Source organism: Thalassophryne amazonica, chromosome 22 (genome assembly GCF_902500255.1).
Source record: "Thalassophryne amazonica chromosome 22, fThaAma1.1, whole genome shotgun sequence".
Taxonomy (NCBI): Eukaryota; Metazoa; Chordata; class Actinopteri; order Batrachoidiformes; family Batrachoididae; genus Thalassophryne; species Thalassophryne amazonica.
Window position 1 is genome coordinate 3,022,888 of NC_047124.1, and position 21,428 is coordinate 3,044,315.

Consider the following 21,428-nt stretch of genomic DNA (forward strand, 5'->3'; position numbering starts at 1 on the left):
AGACCTTTTGTCTGACTTAGTGCTTAGCTCAGATAAGATAATTATAGTGGGCGATTTTAACATCCACATAGATGCTGAGAATGACAGCCTCATCACTGCATTTAATCTATTATTAGTCTCAATTGGCTTCGCTCAAAATGTAAATGAGTCCACCCACCACTTTAACCATACTTTAGATCTTGTTCTGACTCATGGTATGGAAATTGAAAACTTAACAGTATTCCCTGAAAACCCCCTTCTGTCTGATCATTTCTTAATAACATTTACATTTACTCTGATGGACTACCCAGCAGTGGGGAATAAGTTACATTACAGTAGAAGTCTTTCGGAAAGCGCTGTAACTAGGTTTAAGGATATGATTCCTTCTTTATGTTTATGTATGTAATAAAAGGGAGTTTTTCCTTCCCACTGTCGCCAAGTGCTTGCTCACAGGGGGTCGTTTTGACAGTTGGGGTTTTTCTGTAATTAAAAACTCCCTTTTAACAGGAAGAAACCTCCAGCAGAACCAGGCTCAGGGAGGGGCAGTCTTCTGCTGGGACTGGTTGGGGCTGAGGGAGAGAACCAGGAAAAAGACATGCTGTGGAAGAGAGCAGAGATCAATCACTAATGATTAAATGCAGAGTGGTGCATACAGAGCAAAAAGAGAAAGAAACACTCAGTGCATCATGGGAACCACCCAGCAGTCTAAGTCTATAGCAGCATAACTAAGGGATGGTTCAGGGTCACCTGATCCAGCCCTAACTATAAGCTTTAGCAAAAAGGAAAGTTTTAAGCCTAATCTTAAAAGTAGAGAGGGTGTCTGTCTCCCTGATCTGAATTGGGAGCTGGTTCCACAGGAGAGGAGCCTGAAAGCTGAAGGCTCTGCCTCCCATTCTACTCTTACAAACCCTAGGAACTACAAGTAAGCCTGCAGTCTGAGAGTGAAGCGTTCTATTGGGGTGATATGGTACTATGAGGTCCCTAAGATAAGATGGGACCTGATTATTCAAAACCTTATAAGTAAGAAGAAGAATTTTAAATTCTATTCTAGAATTAACAGGAAGCCAATGAAGAGAAGCGCCTTGGGGCAACTGTTTGTTGTGATTTGGTGCTATATAAATAAAATTGATTTTGATTTGATTTGATTTGATTGTGGGGTTTTTTTCTCTCTCTCTGTTTGAGGTGCGGCTCCACCCAGAGATGAGTGTGGTGTCTGTTTCTGAAACCCTCCTGTCCTGTGCACCAGCAACATCTCCTATATTTGTTTTGTGAATTCTTTTGTAATTTGTGTCTGTATCATGGCCCAAGCAGAGGGTCACCCCTCTGAGTCTGGTCTGCTTCAGGTTTCTTCCTCAAATCATCAGAGGGAGTTTTCTTATCACTGTCGCCTGTGTCCTTGCTCTGGGGGTTAGTAAGGTTAGACCTTACTGTGTGAAGCGCCATTGCTGTAGTTTGCACTATATAAATGAAAATAAATTGAAACTGAATTGGAAAAATTGTAGCCTTGGAGAAGGTTTATGACTGTGTCTTCTGGGGGTTCTTGTTGTGAAAGTGTAGTGACACGGACCCACAACAGGAGGCGTAAATGAACGGACAATGAAAGAGTCAAATATGAACACTTTACTGTTGTGAATGAGCACAACACAGAGGAATGTGAAATTTTACAGACAGTCAATCACAAGGGTGACGTGTGGGCAAGCTCGAGGATAGAAGACGTCTGTCCTGAGATGAACCGGAACCACATGATTTCCTCCGCCACCGAACCCGGAGAATACTGGAGCCGCCAAGTCCCGAGTCCCCAGGTGGCCACCGTCTTCGAAGGTCGGATCTGGTACTGCTGGCAGGGAGCAGAGACAATAAGATATGGGTGTGTGCACACCCAGTAGCAACAATGGTGGGAATGCCACCTCCACCTCTAACACACACTCGTGCAGCTCCTGTCTACCCACTTATCTGGTAGAGGTGTGCAGCGGAGCCGTTGCTGGACACACTGAACGCCGGTCTCACAGACACGGAACACCACAGGAAAACGGCTGCAAAAAAGAGTTCAGACTGATACACAGTTCTCTTTCAAGGCTGAGAATACTACCTGAACGGTTTGACGATATCTCGGCGATGAGGTGGAGATGACGTCCGGGTTTTATGGAGTGAGATGATGAAGCATGAGTGAGTGACAGCTGTCAGGAGATAATGAGTGACAGCTGTCCGGCTGTGTCCGTGGCGGCAGCGCCCTCTCGTGCCTGAAGCCCGCACTTCAGGCAGGGCGCCCTCTGGTGGTGGGCCAGCAGTACCTCCTCTTCTGGCAGCCCACACAACAGTTCTGTGGAAATGGGAGATGTTGGGGGTTCTTACAAGATGCCTGATCCCTGTATGACCCCAGTGAGGGCATTGCAGACAGTCACAGATGTTTGTGGTTGGTGCTGGACTCTACAGCTTGGTCTTTTCTACTCATGGAAAGATTCTCAAACTACAGCTGAGGGCTGAGGTCTGTTTTGGTGCCCTGGGGGGGGGGGGGGGGGGGGGGGGGGGTGAAAATAATGTAGTTCTTTGTGAACGTGATATCTCTGCTGGTTTGGGCAATCAGCACTTCTGAAACCTTGACACCCCCATCTGTCAGTTTTGGTATGTTGAGGTCTTGCTCATGAGTTTGGATAAAACAAAGTGGATCGAGGTGTGATCACCATCTCGTGTGTGTGTGTGTTTGGAAAGGCCTGAATCAGGTTCAGTCTCACTGTCTGACAGACTAGTTTTCCACACTGTCTGATTCTCCCACACTGATTGAAAGTGTTAGCTGTAATCTTAAAGTATCTAAATTCTTTTAGTTAGTCCCAAGATATTGCCGTAAAACAACAATCACATTTGCAGACGTGAAACCAGGAGAGCTATGAATAAATTAATGACTAATTACAGGACACAGAAGATTAAAAAGAATTCAGACTTGCTGGGCGACCTGCTTTGGATACAGTTTTACACATCGAGCTAGAGTACGCGGATCAACGCAATCCAGCTGTTTATTATTGTAATTATTTTGTGCCACATGATGGATAAACATCACATTTTGTTTGAGAGGCTTCTTTAGTCTGAGGCCCTGTGTCTGTGCAGCATTTTTTTCTGGATGCCGGTGTAACAGAGGCCAGCAGGAGTCGCTGTGCATATGGTAGTCAATAAAAGGATTCTCTGGCTGCTCAAGCCAGAGCCCAGGTTTTAGACAGCTGGTCAGAGCATCTGCCTCCCATGCTGGAGATCATGAGTTCACATCCCGAGGGGAGTGGGAGTAGTCAAAATCACAAAACAAAGCCGCTACACCAGTGTTCTTTTTCCCAATTCTTCTAAATAAGAACAGAGCATATGGGGTCGTATGCAGCAGCCTGCAGCAGCCCCCCCCCCTCCCCCCCAGAGTGAACCACTTTTTTGTGTGTGGGGGGGGGGGGGGGGGGTGATACTCTGAGGGCTTTTAAGTTGAAAATTCCAGAGTTTTTCAAAAAGATGCTGACATATCACTGCAGAACTAACTGTAGAGCCTTTTCATGCAACCAGGAGAGGTTTTATTTCAAAATCCTTCAGAAACAAACAAACAAAACAACTCTTCTATGATAGCAGATTGGACAAATGCTTGGTCCCTGTTGAGGGTGAGTACTTTTTATCGTGACACATTTGTTGTGTGGGCCGCTGAAGAGGAGGTACTGCTTGCCCACCACCACAAGATGGCGCCCTGCTTGAAGTGCGGGCTTCAAGCACGAGAGGGCGTCGGAGCGACCGGGAGTGACAGCTGTCACTCATCATCCGTACCAGCTGTCACTCATCCACTACTCATCACCACCACCATAAAGGCCGGACTGCAACTCCACCTCCCCGCCGAGAAATCAGCTACCATTCAGGTAACTTCTCTGCTGACTTAAAACTGAATAATAGTCTGAACTCTTTTGCAGCCGTTTTCCTGTGGTGTTGCCTTATCTGTGGGATTGGCGTTTGGTGAGGACTGCGACGGCTTCGCCTCACACCCCAAACCAGATAAGTGGTTTCACAGGAGCTGCACGAGTGTGTGATTGGAGGTGGAGGTTTTCCCTCCTAACTGTATACAGACTGTGGGATTACTGAGTGTACGAACTCACACTCATCAGGACTGTCTCTGTTCTCTGCCAGCAGTACCGGGTCTGACTGCTGAAGACAGCGGCCACCTGGGGCGCAGGGCTTGGCGGCTCCAGTGTTCTTCAGCTCCGTTGGTGGTGGAAGCTGTGTGGGATCCGGCTCTTCTCTCGCCAGGCGTCTTCTATCGTTGAGCCTGCCCACACGTCACCTGGTGTATAATTGACATTCCACCATATTGTTATTGTCTGTACGTCGTTGTGCGATTCACAACATTAAATTGTTACTTTTGGCTTATCCATTGTCCGTTCATTAACGCCCCCTGTTGTGGGTCCGTGTCACGACACTTTCACAACAACATTATTAGCTTTTCATTAGCGATATATTGTTTTCATAGAAACAAATCCCATGCACATTAAAAAATTGTAAATTCAAGAAATCTGTAGAAGTAAAAAAAAAACTGAAAGGGGAATATTATACACCTTTCCTGCAAAATAATCTAAATTAGGTGTCTTCAAACATTTGCTCTTTGTTGACATTGAAGTGATGCATCCTAAAAAAACAAAAGGTGTTTGACTTCTCCAACATAATCCTGTTCCTGTTGTTTTAAATAAAAAGGATCTGCTGCTCACCACACCCACTCTGTGTAAGGAGCCAGGTAATCTTTCAGTAGGCATGTCTTAATGATGTCATTGTCAGTACTGTACTGTTAAACGTGAACTCGAGACTGTATTTAACTGTAAAATGTCGACTGAAAGTATTTTAAAATAGTTATTTTCTGCTCACTTGAGCTTCTTGATCACAGGAAGTGGTTTCAGAGTCTGTTTCTTTAATAGTGTCCCAAATTTGTTGTGTTCCACCTGAAAGCGCTAAATATTGTCGCTTTGGTGCGTCTCGTCGGAAGCGTTTTGTAGCTTGACTCAGGTCTGTGTTCATGTGTTCCTGTCGAGCAGGGAGGGCTGGGGAATATGTTACTGTGGCGCCGCTGTTGGTTTAATGTGTTCCGAGTTAATAACCAGATGAGTGGATGAGCCGGCGTGGAGGGGAGGGAGTGAGGGATGGAGCAATTTGGCATTTTGTGCTGAAAGAGATATAGAGATGGAGTGAGAGATAAAGAGAGGATGAGACAAAAAGAGCCAGAGGGGTAAACAGAAAATGGTCCTTTTGCTACAACACACCCGTAAGCACCATGGCGGCTTTGTGTGCGTCTATGTGTGTGTGTGTGTGTGTGTGTGTGTGTGTGTGTGTGTGTGTGTGTGTGTGTGTGTGTGTGTGTGTGTGTGTGTGTGTGTGTGTGTGTGTGTGTGTGTGTCTGCTTTTTGGCGGGGGACTCGTTTTACCATTTATCTTAATGATACAGCCTGCCCACACGAGACACACACGCACGCACACACATAAGGAATAAGTTTAATGCCTTCATTAAGAGGCCGCACAAGAGCCCCTGTGCATGACATAAAAATAGAGAAATGAAATACAAACTGAGCCATAATTAAGCCATTACATTTCATGGATTATTAATCTTATGATGCAAAATATTTTCCAGGCCAAGACATCAGATTAGAATGTAATAAATAACCCTCGTTACTCGTCTATAACCTTCGAGTCTCGGGGCATTTTTGCACCGAATGTTTGCAGCAAATTATTGTGATTCACGTTGATCTGCTGCAGAAAGTGAAATACTCACTTATTTAATTCAGTCAAATCACAGTTTGTACACACGCTACAACACCTTAGAGGTAAAGAAAAAAAGTGTCCAAAATGCAAGTTGCTGCAGTCTGATAAAATCCTGACTGTCCAGAAACATCCCAGTGTCTATACATCAGCTGGAAAATGAAACTGACTGGTTCAAATGGAGCCCCTTTAAGTAAATGTTAACTTATCCGGTTAGCCAGCAAGCTAACCTAGCCCAGTGCTACAGTGACTAGCATGTCACCTCTATCCATAAAGCAAGACGCGTCTGTGTGAGTGCGAGTATGTGGCTCGCATATCTCTCTGATGGTCAAATCAGCCTCAACTTTCAGATATGGCTTGCACTTGGCACAATGATGCATCCTTTATTATGAAAATTTCAGACATTAATTTTCAAAACCTTTATTTTGAAACCTTTATTTTTATTACAGGATTGGCCATCTCCATCTCAAAATGTCCTTGTGAGTAAAATCAAGCGCACCCTCTCTTCTTCTATGGTGTTTAATCAGCTAACGTTATTTTAGCTGCACAATCTATGGGTCCAATGATTTACCCAGACTGACTGCAAATATGAGTTAAGTACTTTTATTTATATTTTGGTGGGGTTTTTGTGGCATTTTATAAATGTGGAAATGCACTCTGTCATCAAAACGTACCCTTCAATCAAGCGCACCTTTCTTCTTCTATGGTGTTTAACGGCAGCCAGCATCCTTATTGTTGCATTGCTGCCACCTGCTGCATCAGTCCGTTATAGCAGTATGAAATCCTCTCGACGAGTCCAGTGTCTTTCAAGTATTTAAACAGCCAACACCCCCACCCCCCACTTGATCTTATGTCTAAAATACTCCCTACAGAAACTTCTTTCAGGACGATTCTTCTAAATTCTGAGAGAAGCTCTTTCCTTCCTCTGGGATATTTATTACAGTACATGAGGACATGCTGCACCGTCTCTGGCTGTGGACATATTCCACCATAGAGACCCTTTACCTCAAAAAATAAATCTAACCAGATTGAGCCTTCAAAACACTTTTAAAAATTCCCAATGGCCAAAAAAAGCAAAAGACACCGGTGGTGGTACTTTCACATAAGTGGAACGGGATTCAACTCCCTACAGTGTTCTTGAAAAAAGCCAAACTATATGCAAACACAATAGTTATCAATCAGTCCACACATTTCACAACAAACCTAAATGTCCCTTACTTACATTATCAATAACTACTGTATTCTAATCCAATTACATTTTTTTCCACAACTCTGATTGGTTAATTGTGTGAGATTTCAGACCATAAAATATTGTGTGGACGGTGGCAAAAGAGCCGACCACACCCTTTCACAACGATTCGCTGACCGAATTACTTACAGAAAAATAAACCGTGCAAACGATGGAATTAGATTAGATTGGGAATAACCCTGTTGTGTCTGATGATTTGCTGATGTTCATGCTGGATTACGGTCACAAATATCCATTTTACCTTTTTAAAACTCAATCTCGACCGTAAAATCCAGCATGAACATCTGCAAATCATCAGACGCAACAGGGTTATTCCCTAATTCACATCACATATCATATATGTTTGTGCTTCATGAACACTAAGTGTGTTTATTCCTTCCTATATCTCTATGTGTGTATATGTGTCTGAACATGTTGGATGAATGTCAGTCTTTTTCTTAAAATAACTGTATTTGTGTGTCTCTTTGTATCTCAATGTCAACCATGTCTTAACAAACGTACACTTTGTCTGGTAAAACTATGTCAGAGTAAGTACACCTCTTTGTACATCCCACCTTCAGACACAGCCTCATACGACCAGCCATGAAGATTCTACTTCAGCTCCCAATTTTCTTTAGGAAAACATCCTACAGGCACGACACTAGTTTCAAAAATGGGGAAAAAATTTAACTATTAATGGATTTTCTCAATGAATTAAACAAGTGACTGTTATCAAACTAAAATATTATTCATTCATGTTCTTCTGTTTATTGGGATCCGAGTCACAGTGGTAACGGACTCATTCCACACTTCCCTATCCTTGGCCAACTGCTGGAAATCCTGAGAGGGTTCTCAATCCAGCTGGGAAATGTAATCCCTCCAGCATATCCTGGATCTAAACTAAGATAACTAAAGTAACTAAATTAATTAAAATATAACCAGTGTGATCATGACACGTGCACAGACACACACACACAGAGTTTGATTGACAGATGAACACATCCCACTGTTGTATTGTGGGTAAATGTTGTACAAACTTGCCCCCTTGGTAACTTGTACTTACCGGCCGGGTAAGTGTCTGGTTAACTGTCTGTGACCTGGACACCTGGACTGGATTTCACGTCAGCCAAGATTTTAAATGTCCTCTTACCTGAAAACAAGACAAACTCAGAGCACACCGAGGACAGTTTAGAGATAATGTCAGGCCTGTAGATTAACACACGCGGACTCTGATTTCTAATCATTTTGCCGTCCAAGACAATTATCTGCTGTAATGGACTGAGGTGAGACCTAAGATGACCTAAGACGCAGGACTGATTCATTTCAATCTGTCCTACAGCAGAGCAGCCAATTATGTGGCTTTAACCTGACATAAGCGTTTTTAACAGGTTACCCAAACCCAATTAGAGAGCAGCTGCAGGTGGATTTTAATGTCAGCAGGGATTTGGCCTCGTTTTATTTTTCCCTCCAGAATGCATTTCTCAGTGTGTTTATGTTTTGTTACCTCACCAACAGGCAAAGTTTCTCAATTATAAGCGGAGTTGCGAAGCTGGAATTTTCCCTCTCGGAGCACTTTGAGGTCAGCCAGAAAGCTGCTTTGATTTCCGGAAAGTGCCGGTGTTGTTTTCACGATGAGAGAGGGGTGGATTTTGGAAGGGGGACTTTGGCGCTTTTCCACCAAAGTAACCGCTGGATTGTGTAGATTTGTGAAGTGCTGCGAATTGGACCGATTCCTCCTTTAACAGGATTAGAACATCAGCCAGTTGCCCGTCAGAAAGGCAGCATTGTTTGAAGTTGTCCTCCCGTCCTCCCCCTATTTTTCCCTCTGACAGTCTGTTCTTTCTTGTGCTGTCACATTCCAAATAACGTTCACACTCGTTTCATTCCTGCTGTCACTCACTGGCTGTTTGACACACACAAATTACACACACGAGGATCTGTGCAGAAAACAAACGGGAATGAAAGAGGGTCGGAGAAAAATCAGGAATATGTGTCCTCCCTGGACCACACGGCTGACGTGTTCCATAAATGTGGGTCATTGATGACCGTCTCGTCTCCACCTCCGGCTCTTATTTCTTGAACCAACTCAACCTACGAAAAATTCTGCTGATGATTTGATTCTGCAAGCGCAATATAAATGTACAAGTAAATACATGTCTGTCGTGGTGTTTTTGACGACTTTAACATTGATACCAAGCTATTGCAAATATTTTTCTGATTATTATATGCTTCATATCATCCATATGTGTTTGATTGTTGAGACATGTTGACTGTTAACAAAACTTCTTCCAAATCTAATCACCTCTAGATATCTATCCAAGTAATATTACCGCCAGGTTTGAAGGAAATCTGCCCAGACGTTTTTGAGTTATCTTGTCCACACACACACACACACACACACACACACACACATCAGTATAAACAGCAGCCCACTATCCCACTATCACCACTTTACTGACACACAGGGTGAAAAAGGCACAAGTCTAGAAAGTACAGTCTACGTTTATACTACAAAGCAACTGTGTGTGTGCATGCCGTGCATGTGTCCCTCTCATGTCCAGATGGCATTTAGGAATTGAGCCAAATGTGCCACACAAATTCATTGACATACAGGCAGTGACATAGGGTATTGAGCACTTTAGTAGAAGTAGTAGTAGTAGTGGTAGCGGCTGTCTTTTCTTGAGGAAGCTGTACTCCTTCCCGAACACTTACCTGAAATCCGGGTTTGGTGGGAGGTGATAGCTTTGTTGGTGAAGATGAAGTTTTCATTTCAGTCTCTGAATCAAACTCACCCTGGTGGTTGGGTAATCACCTAGTGAAACGATAGTGAGGCATGTTTGTGGAAAATGCAGGTTGGTCTTTGCCCATATCATCCTTTATGTGGAATTAAATCCTGATCCCAGGAATCTAAATCAAAACTAAATCCCAAGACTGCTGAGGAAACCCACCCACATGGAAGGGAGTGGGACAGATGTCAGAATTCTAAAGCTTAGTCCTTTTCAGGTGTTGGACAGAAGTCAGCGACATGTCCATGGGGAAGTGAGTTAAGAATTCAACAAACTGTGAGGAAGCTTTTCCAGATATCCAGTTTTCCAGAATTTTCTTTATTCATCCTTTATTAGTCCCATGAAGGGTAAATTTGCGATGTTACAACAGCAAAGGGACAGTACAACTGTGCAAAGTACGATAAGTAATAGGTAAGAGAAATAAGTACCAAAACAACACGGAAGGCAAGTACTGTGCAGGAATACCAACAGTATACAAAGTGAATACACCATTTACATGCTAAGAAAAAAATCAGGTTAAAATGTTTAAAAAACTATTTGAGCCAGGATGGTTCCTTGCGGGGCCCCATGATGCAGACGACCCATATCAGAGATGCAGTCTCGTGCCCTCACGTACTGTGGTCGTTCTGTGAGGTAGTCCAAGACCCAAGATGAAAGGCGGGGGTCCACATCTGTGATCTCGAGCTTGTCCCTCAGAAGCACCAGTTATATGATATTAAAAGCACTGGAGAAACCAAAAAACATGATTCTCAAAGTGCTCCCAGGTTTTTCCAGGTGTGAGAGAGAGCTCTATGTTGGAAGTAGATGACAGCATCATCCACTCCAGTGCCAGGTTGGTACACAAACTGAGGTGGATCCATTGATGATTTCATCAGGGATCGGAGCTGTCCAAGGACCAGCCTCTCCAGGGTCTTCATCAGGTGTGATGTCAGTGCCACCAGCCTGAAGCTGCTGAAGTCCTCCAGGTGTGGCAACCTTTTCTTCTGAACTGGTACCACACAGGAGGTCTAAAAACATTAAGTAGGATTGGAGTTAGCTACTCACGGACATTGCTAACCACAGTTGATGCTAACCTTTATTGTTATCCGCGGTTCACATTTTCTTTAATTTGACCTCATTAGGAACATCAACATCAAACACAGACGTGCTCCATAGTTGAAAGCCTGCACATTCTGGAAATCTTTCCTGACTGGACATGGAAGCTGGCTCGTGTTTTCAGTCTGAGCACGTCTTGGTGCGCTGGTCGAGCTCCTCTGTAGCCGCGCTGCCATGCGCTGTGAAGGCGTTGAGAAGGTGGAGTTAACCTGCAGTCAGAGGGGGTAGAAGCACTGACAGAGGAACAGGGCCGCTGGTCTTCAGTCAGTCAAAGGCCCCCTTCTGCAGCCATGAAGCATTTATGAAGCGGTGTGTCCCTCCTCTGCTCGCTATTCCACTCACAGTCACACTGCTTCTCTCTGTTCTTCTTCTTTTGTCTTCTTCACCATTTCATCCATGTCTGTCTCTCTCTGCCTCAGACACGAACATGTAATAGATTTCTTTCCGTCAGTCTAAGTGTGTGTGTGTGAGTGTGTGTGTTTTGGCGCGCCCCTCTCCAGTCTCTGCTCTGAGCCGTCTCGGCCTTGAGGTAAATGTTTGTGCTGCGAGTGAGAGACGCTGATGTGCAAATGGACGGATGGAGCTTATTCATGCCAGTCTGCAGCGTTTGCTCAAGGTTGCTGTATCGATGCGTTTCTCCCAATCAGGCGCACACATGCACTTAAAATAATGTCTGCACTCCGGCTGGCTTTCTGCAGCTTCGTCTGTGTGAGTGTGCTGATTCTTAAACAGGTGGAAATGGCACACTGCAGGGACTATCCGTGTGTGCGTGCATGTGCACGTGTGAGGTCCACTCGTCTGCTCTTTGATCCCCGTCTCGACTTGACAGCACACCACCTGGGATGATCTGCCACACGCCACATGGCTCCCAGGCCCCGGCTACACAGCCAGAATCACAACACGTGGCTCTAACAGTCTCCCCTCCAATGACGCTATATGCCATCAGAATCACTAATGCTAACAGCAAATGCTAACCCTCCCAAATACAGATATGTAAAAAGATTATAATAAAAAAGAGCCACTGAAATCATAATTCACTCTGTGTGGCTGTGAGCCAACCCTTATACAGTGCTGTTGGAATTGCTAATGACGTGTGAGGGGCTGAAGCTTCAACTCAGGTGCAGTTGGAATTATAATGGTGTTATAATGCACAACGCTGAGGCCGCACTAAAAAGCTCCCTGTTGTACACACGTAGCATTAATACTGTGCTCAGCATGCTCAAGGTTTCTAACCAGCTAATCACAATGCAGCTTAAGCATGCTACTTTTAAGCTAGACTAATATCAGTCAGCCTAACTTAATTAGCCAGCACTACACACATTTTATTGGAATATCTGATGTTTATATTTTCCTGTACTCAGAACTACAGCACCAGTCAAAAGTTGGGGCCCACGTTTCCCAACTTTTGACTGGTGGGCATGGACCCGTTGTCTGCCTGGGTGGTTGCCTTCCAGGACCCAGGGCAGGTCCATGGTGATGTGAGTTCACACTCTTGGACCTCAGCTGTCAGTCACACTTCCATAGTTTCAGCAGATCCAGTATTTATCCTGTTTTGATGTGCAAAGATCCAGAAAAGCCACCATCGATTTACCTGAGAACCAGAAACGTGACGGCAAAATTGACTTGCATAGGATACATTAAATTATCTGATGTCTTCACTTGTCTTTCTGCATTTAAGCGGTCACAGGTGTTGAGGAGTCTCAGCAGGGAATCGTACCAATGGTAGGACTCTGGGCTCTGGGTTTCCTCCTCACTGCCTGTCACACTCGCTCGCAGCAGACACGCTAAGTTGAATTATCTCAGATAATGCACAGGCACTGCACAGTCTGAATCACAACACCGATCACGTCCCTGATGCTAGGCCAAGGGCCAAGTATTCACCAGCTCTGGCACCCAGAGGACACCACAGGAATTCAGATCCATTACACCGTCAGCCTCATCAAAGGGACTTTGGGATCGGGATGCTAAACCTGCTCCAGATGCTCGCTGTTGGATTTCAGTAAGAGACACTGTGGGGCAAATGTCATCAGGGCTGGAGCCTGTGATGTGGGCTATGAAACCACAACCATTCCACCCCGTTCACACTGAGCAGATTTGTGTCATAAACACTATGTGGAAAACAACAAAGAAAATGTAAACCATGGCACACATATTCTAGCATTAACTAGTTAAATTAACTATATGAGATGAACCTGGAGGCTGTTCCATAAAACTGAAGGCCAGGAATAACTGCAGTGAAGGTGTTCATACTCAAAATGTCCTCAGGCTGGCGTCTTCTTTGGACGTCAGCTGTTTGTCGCTGAAGTTTGTTTGTCGGATTGATCAGTTTAATGCACAGTGAGCTCAGGTGGATGTGACGTAACATCTGGTAATTGGCTGAACAAACCTGAAGTAACTAATTATCTGCAGATACAACGCAAAGAAATGGAAAGTTTCCAAAGCTTTGGTCTTTGTTGACGTATATTTGTCAGACTGCACCACCACCTTGTAAAACTTGAGCAACATGTTCTGCGAAGAAGCTAAAGCCAATAAATTGCTTAGTTTACTTCAAGATTTAAGGCATAAATACATGTTGATTGCTCAAATCTAAAGGTGGACTTCCTTATTCATGACTGAATCGCCTTACAGAACCTGTAGATGACCACCGGGAATTGAGCAGTGAGGCTTTTTAGCCATGTAAGGTCCAGTGCCAGTCATCAGAAAGGTCCAGGAATTTCAGGTTGTGTAAATATAAGCACTGTGGTGTTTCTGTAGATGAGCCTCTGGGTGTTTGCGGTCTTGATTGATTTACATTCTGGATCTTTCTTTGCCATCTTCCATTGCTGGTGGCACCATGTGGTGGTCACTGGCTCCTGATTGGGAATATAGGCAGTAATGAGGCCTGGAACATCAAGGCTCTGTGTTTGTCCATTTGCAGTTTTGGTGTGGGGATGAACCTTTTGTCTGTCTGGGTGGTTGCCATACAGAACCAGCAGGTGTGACTTGGTGAAAATGTTGGACTGCTCCGGAGCAGCTAACCTGGTGTTTCACAGCATATACAGAGTGATACCAGGACATTTTAGATGAATGTTTGGAACTTGTAAAAGTGGGTGTTTTACAGTCCGGGTTTTTTACTTTCGCCGTTGAGTTTTGGAACCACACTGGTCAAAGCACAAGTTCCTTCCGTTAGAGGTTCTGACAGTATTTTCCTGTTCTCCTTTTCATTTTATTTAAAAGCAGTTTGTAGCATCAAAGTGAGACACAGGCAAGAACTCTGGCTGCAGACGGCTTTTCTTACCCCCTGTTGGATGGAAAAAAAAAACAAAAAACAAATAACAGCTGCTGTGTACAGAAGGAAAGTGTGGAAGTCCCACCTCTGTGTCTGGGGCAAATGTCCTCCCTGCTTGTTTTTTTGCCTGACTGAGCGGGTTTGCTTTCTCACTAAAAATGTTCGGAAACTGCAGCGTTCAGCTCCTCTCTGCAGGGATTACGCACAGATTAATGACGAGGCCAAATCCCACTCTAGTTTCTGTTGAGTGTGCTTCAATGTATTTAACCGTCTCTGCTATGAAAGTGCATAAAATGATGTTGATACAGCAGTTATATGATGCAGTACCTCAGAAAAATACAAAGAATCATTGTGAAAGTCATCATTATTTAGACTTTGGGTGCTCTTAGAGGGACTTTGTGTCAAACAAACAGTTATGTATTTAGGGAGCAGCCTCACTGCTAGATGGCACTAAATCCTACACACATTAAAAACATGTGGTACACACAAGAAATATGTTTGCAGAGCATGAAATCATAAATCATGTCCTAATTTTAAGCAACAGAAAGTAAATATGCTTTAAGATTAATAAGGTCTTCTTCACCCTGAGGACACAAAGGAAGTCTTCATCCTGAGACCGCAGGGTGAGAGAAGGCACGTAGGGCTGTGTGTTCTGTGAGGCAGGTTGGTACATGAACATTTAAGGTCTTAGTATAAGACAGCAGCAGAACCTGAAAGTCTGCTCCTAAATTCACAGGAAGCCAGTGAAGGGAAGCGAGACCATGTGATGCGTTTCTCTGGGTGTGATCCAGAATGTAGGTGCCTCACAAGCCAAGGACACGCCCACGTTTCACCTTGCTGTTGGCAGACAGGTGGTTACTTGGACCCATTATGAGCCTGGGCGGATGCCATCCAGGACCCAGGGAGTGTCCATGGTGTGGTGGACACGGTGATGGGTGGCACAGCACAGGCTCTCACACCCACCTTTGGACTGTGGCATGACGCCATAGTCCAGGAAGAACCCAGAAACTCCTGATAGAAAGCTCAGAGCTTTTGCTGTGGGTGACAGTGCTAACCAGTGCACAAACATTTTAGTTTTTTTCACTTTAACAAACCTGTCCTTACTCCAGAGTGATCCCATGAATTAGTGCGAACAGCGGAGTGACTCAGTGAGTGAGCGAATGAATAAATAAATGAGTAAACGTTGCCTCGGGTGAGCGAGCGAGTGAGCACGTATGCAGAAATTACTCGAGTATTACTGAAGAGGCACAACCTTTTTCTCCGCTGCTCCCCTTTTTGTCTCCTCGTGTTGTGTGCGTGTGCTTATGCACCCCGTGTGCGCACTTCCTCCAGGCTCGAGCCCTCAGCATAGAAACAGATCTAAAATAATTCTCTCTTCCTCCACTCTGGGATGTTCAGTCCTTAGCATTCAGTGTGCCGGTGCCGACAGGTGACGCCAAGCAGATGAATAGAGAAAATGCTCTTTGTTGCTTTGTACACTCATCCGTCTTCCTCCTTTCTGTCTCTCTTTCTCTCTCCAGGCTGCTGTTTTGTCACGTTTTACACACGGAAAGCTGCCCTTGAAGCCCAGAATGCACTGCATAACATAAAGACCTTAACAGGGGTGAGTGTGCATCCTGGATCCGCCTCTAATCGCTCTCTCCCAGCAGCACCCTCAGGTGCCCTCTCTCTTTATCTCTGCAGCTTTTTGCTTCTGCACATTTGCAAACAAGTGAGTGGCTGAAAGTGTCCAAAACTGTCAGTTTGGTGCAGCCAGGTGGTTTCTTTTTTGGTTTTTAAGAGTATAGAATGTAGAAATTTTTTGATACAGTTTGAATATTCTCAACTTTTGGAACCTCACCTCCTCCTACCATCTCTCATAAATGGGATAATTTTGATTCATGATGATAACGGTGACATTAGGGGCAAAAAGCCATTACAAATTGAATGTTATCATAGACAGACAGCTGAGGGCGGGGCCTGTGCATTGTTTTTCTTCTTGTCACAAGTTGATGTTGAACAAATTAAAAAAGGAACTTCCATTTTTCCCAGCGTAGATGATGCCTTTGTATGCCCGGAGTTGTCTGTCTTGTCCATGTTTCACTGCTGGACATTAGAAGCAGCCTGAAGCGTTTTTTCAAACTGAGGTCTATACTTTAACTGAGGGGAAAAAAATGTTCTATTGATGTTGGTAAGCACGTTTAAAAAATTCTGGATTGGGAATGTTGGTGAGTATGTTTTTTGGGGAAAACTGGAGACAAACAGACCAGCAGACATGAGTGTAAGCGTAGCGTCCTTGGAGGAGTTAAATATTAAAGCTCTCAGTGAGACGGTGGATTCAAACGGTAAAAAATATCAGAACCAGCATCGGTTCTGTGGGTTAATGTTTCTGTGTTTGGTTCTGCGGCGGTGCCGTAAACGGCAGCATTTGTATAAGCATAGACGATAAAGTTGTTTTGTCGTGTATTGTTCCCTCTCCTGGCCCTCAGGAGACGGATGTCAGCACGGGCCAGTATTCTCTCACCCTCTCATTCTTTTAGCCTTTGGTGGATCTTTAGAGGCCCCCAGATCCCTTCGGCTGTTGGCTACCTCGCCTCCTTGCTCCTTGGCTGTGCCGACTAACTGGAATCTCATCAGTTGAGCGCCTGCGCTCGCTTACTTCTGTCACTTGGATCAGTGAATAGCCCTCCTGGGCAGGACAGGCTGGATGGTGCGAATCCCACACCGGCCATACGCCGGATTTGGACTTGTTGTTTTGCTCAGAGTCACCGTGTTAATTGCTTGTGGAAGTATGTTAAATTTGGTCACTTTCCCTGCGTGCTGAGAGTTAGTCGCTTATCCCGTGTTGGAGGTGTGAAACGGCCCCGGGGGGAAGACACACACTGCAGCAGGTTTAGGATTATGGGAACATGAAATCGCCTTCTTCTACACTGTAACATTCTCCCTCCTCCTCTCTGTGGTCATCATCATTCTCCGCGCCGGCTTCTCGCTCCTGACAATTTAAATGCTTCCACTGAAATCCAGGTGACATTGATCAACAGCACAATATGTGGGTAATTAAAGCAGCATCATATTTATCATGTCAGCGCCGTGCAGCGGTGACAGGCTGACGTCCGATTTTTAATAAAAGTCCAGTATTGACAGATGGATGCAGTTCACACACACAAAAGCAATCAACGGCATTATAATGTCAAACCATGAAGTGGTTCCTGCAGGTTTGTTTGAGCTTTTATTTTTTATGAATGTCACAAAACAAAGTTGCTCATAAAGTTGAGGAGTGAGAAAAATTATCATCAGCAGAACGAGACGAAAGGAAAGAAGAGAAATGGGGGGGTGAGCAAAGGTGATGACGGGTGGACTGACAGGACAAAAGGTGAAGTGAAGCTCTCCAGCACGCTCCAGGGCGAAGCAATAAATGGGATGCAGTTAAAAACCAATACCCACTTATTAACTTCCCCACTCTCCTGGCGTGTAAAAAGCCAGCACAACAATGTTTGTATTGGCATTCTTCCCCTCCATCTCTCTCCCTCTCTCCATCCAGATCCAAATGTCTGAGCAGAGAGAGATGCAATCAGAGTGGAAAGCGGGAACGGAGCCAAATTAGAGAAAAAGGGGCGCTGGTGTTGGCAGCTCTGATCTGCAGCCATGTTGGTTTAGGGCAGGAAGGAGGAGGGATTAAAGCAGGGGGAGTGTGGTTTAGACGTGCTTCCTTTACTGCATGTAAGGATCAGGGTTCAGGTTTTACAGCATCAGCACGATGTGATGATACTGTAATAACAAGCAGCCACAATTTTTACTATTTCTGCAGCAGTTTGCAACATCGTTCCTACTTTTGAAAGTCGCAAATCCATGTTGCTGCCACACTTGCCTGTCGTACTTCAGTGATGAGGTCACGTTTCCAAAGTCTGCAGATCAGAGCAGGAATGTGATGTTGAGACAGAGGCTCATTAATTTAGATTTTTAGCACAAACGTTTTTTAAGGAGCAAGTTGTGCTACAAAAGCTGCTGCATTTTCTTCTTCTTTGAGAAAACAATCACCACTTTTTACACTGAACAAACACGCTGTTCATGCTGATTTGAATCTGGTCTCATGTTGCAAGTCTCAATAGTCAAAAGTGCGTGAAAGAAATTTTTTCAAGCCTTATTTTTGGGTGGTTTGAAATGAGATTCAAATTTTTGCTAATCTGTTTTGGTCTGAACACTCAGATCAGGTTTGTTTTGTTATGACTTTCAGTTCAATTCCATCTTTATTCTTGAATGTTGTTTCCACATGTACATAAAAAATAAATACATGTAAAAGAAAGGCACCAGATGGCTGATGCAAACCCCGTACGCTCTGCACGCTGGGGCGTATCTATGTACGGCATCGTGTTAGCAATCAATCACACATATTTTGCTGATCAACAAACTTTTGTTCATCTCTTTATCCCAGTTGGTTGTGGAGCTGTAGTAGATCATTTATTGTTTTTGCTCTGTGTTTTTGACCTGCTCATTGACCTTTGTCTGATCCTCTCCAAGAGTCAGTTGCCTCTACATACCTGCCCAACTAATACTCCAACAACGTTTGGAAAAAAGTCCATCCACCTCTATTTTATTTTGTTATTTAGTTATCTTATTCACACACACACACACACACACACACACAGAGGACTGATTACAGCACCCTGCTTCACCACAGGGCACAAACAAGAAGCTACAAAAGGAGTGACCACATCAGCAGACTCAGCCGCAGACACGTCTAAAGCCGCTAAATATGTTTTCTGTCTCATGCACAGACGGGACCCTCTGTCTCCGTAACAAATGTACCAACAAAACGCACACTGGAGCGACTTAAGCCCTGAGATCAAACTCCTGCTGCAGCCTGGGTTCCACGCTCCACGCGAGTCTCTGCACACGTTTATGGACATACGGGAGTGTGAAACTCGGCAGCAGCAGCACGTGGCGACTTAACGCCTGCCAGGCACGGTTGTTTTAGATTTTCCACTAAATTGAACTCTTTGATTAGCGGCTGACAGATGTCTAAATGCCCGTCGCCGTCGTCCTCACGGCGCCTGCAGAGGAGGCCCCGGGGTCGCCACGCTCCTTCAGAAGCTTTGTGGGGGGAAAAAGGGGAAGTAGTGAAGGGGAGCAGAGGGTATGGAGCAAAGGAAACATGAAGGGCGGAGCTCGGCCTAATGAAGGACATGTCCTCCAACTCGGAGACGTTGGGTCCTTCATCCACATTTCATGCTCTCCGTTTCTTCCTGGCAGTTTTGTCCTGTTGGATTTCATCTTCCATCCTTTTCTCTCACTTTCTCTTTGTGAAGGAGGATGAAAAGCTCTTTGATTTGCAGTTTCTCTCAAGGATATTTTCTTCTGACTGTAAACCAGGAGGGGAGGACGGTGGGAGGGCGGGAGGACGATGGGAGGATGAGGAGCTGGTTTTTTGGGGGGGTGATGTTGCCGGTTGTGTAGCTTCAGATGCCATCAGTCAAACCGCGTCCTTGACGTGGGCGGATCAGAGCATTTGTCGAGCGTCAGGCTTGATAAGGAGCACAGGGATCATTAAAAGCTAGCGCTGCACTGAGGCCGCGCGCGCACAGGTCCCCACCTCCCTTACTTTCCTGCCGGAGAGATAATTAGTGACGCTCCGCTGCCAGAATACAGGCACAAGGTTGTGTGAGCGTTCATGCAACCAAAGGCACATCAAAGACTCTCATCAAATAGCTGTAAAAGTAAATGTGATCCTGTGCAAGGTTAAGGTTTAAAAGCACCGTTTTAGAAACCAAAGACATAAGATATTTAATCGGCCATTTATTTCAAGTTGATGGACAGTGACAGAAGCACAGCCTGGACGTGATAATGTGAATTATCATTTCCAATGAAGTGGGAAATGATATTCTTTCATGCACGGTCCCTATGGTACTAACCCTCCGACAGTTTTCACCCTTTGAAGGGTTCTTGTGTGCTTTACTCAGAATTTATGGACTCTCAAGTCTGTGGCTGCTTTCACACAGCGGCCCAAATGATTAACGTTTTTAAGCCGAGAGGAAGTCGAGTTTTTGTGGATTCATATTTTAAAATAAATTATGGCTGAATGCAGAGGGCTCATGATTCCTTTTAAGAAGAAATGCAGGCTGAACTATTGACACAACAAAACGATGTCCTTAAAGAAATCTTAAGGAAAATTGTTCTCCTTCAAGTTGACATGTTGGAAATGTACTCGAATTTCATGATCGAAAAGATGCCCCCAAAATACGATTAACCATAAGCTGACTTTTTTGTTGTTTGTTGTTTTGTTGTTTTTTGTTGCTGTTTCCAGTTTGCCCCGGTTACTCAAGGTTGCCACAGTGGATCTATTGGAGATGTGATTGAGGATTTGGCACAGGTTTGATGCCGGGTGCCCTTCCTGACTCAACAGTTGTACATGCGGAAACACACATGCAGGCCACGTGGTCTCCCACACCCTGCTCTGCTTAACGTCCCAGGATCAGGTGTGTACGGAGTGGAATGGCCACAAGTCATTAACCACATGAGGCAGATAGCTGGTTAGTTTCAGGAGATAATGATGGTCTTTGCCTGTCAGGACCCAGGGCGGTTCTTTGAGTTGGTTGACGAGGCGGCATGCAGCAGAGCGTGTGCTCCTTGACCTTGCTTCAGGTTATTTATACAAAAACCAAAGTATTACTTTTCCCTCTTAAGACAAACACTTTCCCATTGGAGAGTAAAATATATCTGGTGAGAAGTATCTGTATGCGTCGAAAGTGTCAAACTTCTACAGATTGACTTATCTTGTGTCTGGGTCCTATGAGCAAAAAGTGGCAAGAGCTTATGGAGTCATGAGGTTGTTGGACGGAGGTGTTGATGATTTTAGTACCTTTTGCAGGTGGACAAAGTGTTTTCTGTCTTACTGTGTGGTTCTGAGAGTTGGACATTAACCACAGGCCAAAAGTGATGACAGGATATCTTTGGTACTGGGACTCTTTGGGTCTTCAGCTCTTTGCCATGGGGCGCATTTCTCTGTGCATGATCCAGAACACAGGTGCCTCAGCTGGAAAATGCCAAGAACACGCCCACATCTGACCTGGCTGCAGCAGATAAATGCTTACATTGGACAGATGTTATGGACCAGTTGTCCCAAGTTGGTTCCATTTTGTGGTGGATGCGGCATTGTCTGAGACCTGACCTGACAGTTGTTTCAGGACACAGTCTGCATGCAAAATGTCTGACATATTTGTTGGTGTAACTTCCATGGAATTAAAAGGTTTATCCACCAGGGGGCAGATTAGCACCAAGTGATTTTTCTGGAGTACTTGTCACTGCCATATGGTGATGGAACATTCGGTGACTGTCTTCA

The 21,428-nt window shown here is 44.7% G+C and overlaps 1 protein-coding gene across 12 annotated transcripts in view; it reads left to right on the forward strand.

Moving 5' to 3' along the window:
* celf2 (cugbp, Elav-like family member 2) overlaps positions 1-21,428 on the forward strand; it is a 349,641-nt gene that overhangs the window by 260,265 nt on the left and 67,948 nt on the right. For all 12 annotated transcript variants that reach the window (XM_034163469.1, XM_034163474.1, XM_034163471.1 and 9 more), the window contains one exon: positions 15,634-15,716. In XM_034163469.1, coding sequence (XP_034019360.1) covers positions 15,634-15,716 — 83 coding nt within the window. The remainder of the gene's footprint in view (positions 1-15,633; positions 15,717-21,428) is intronic.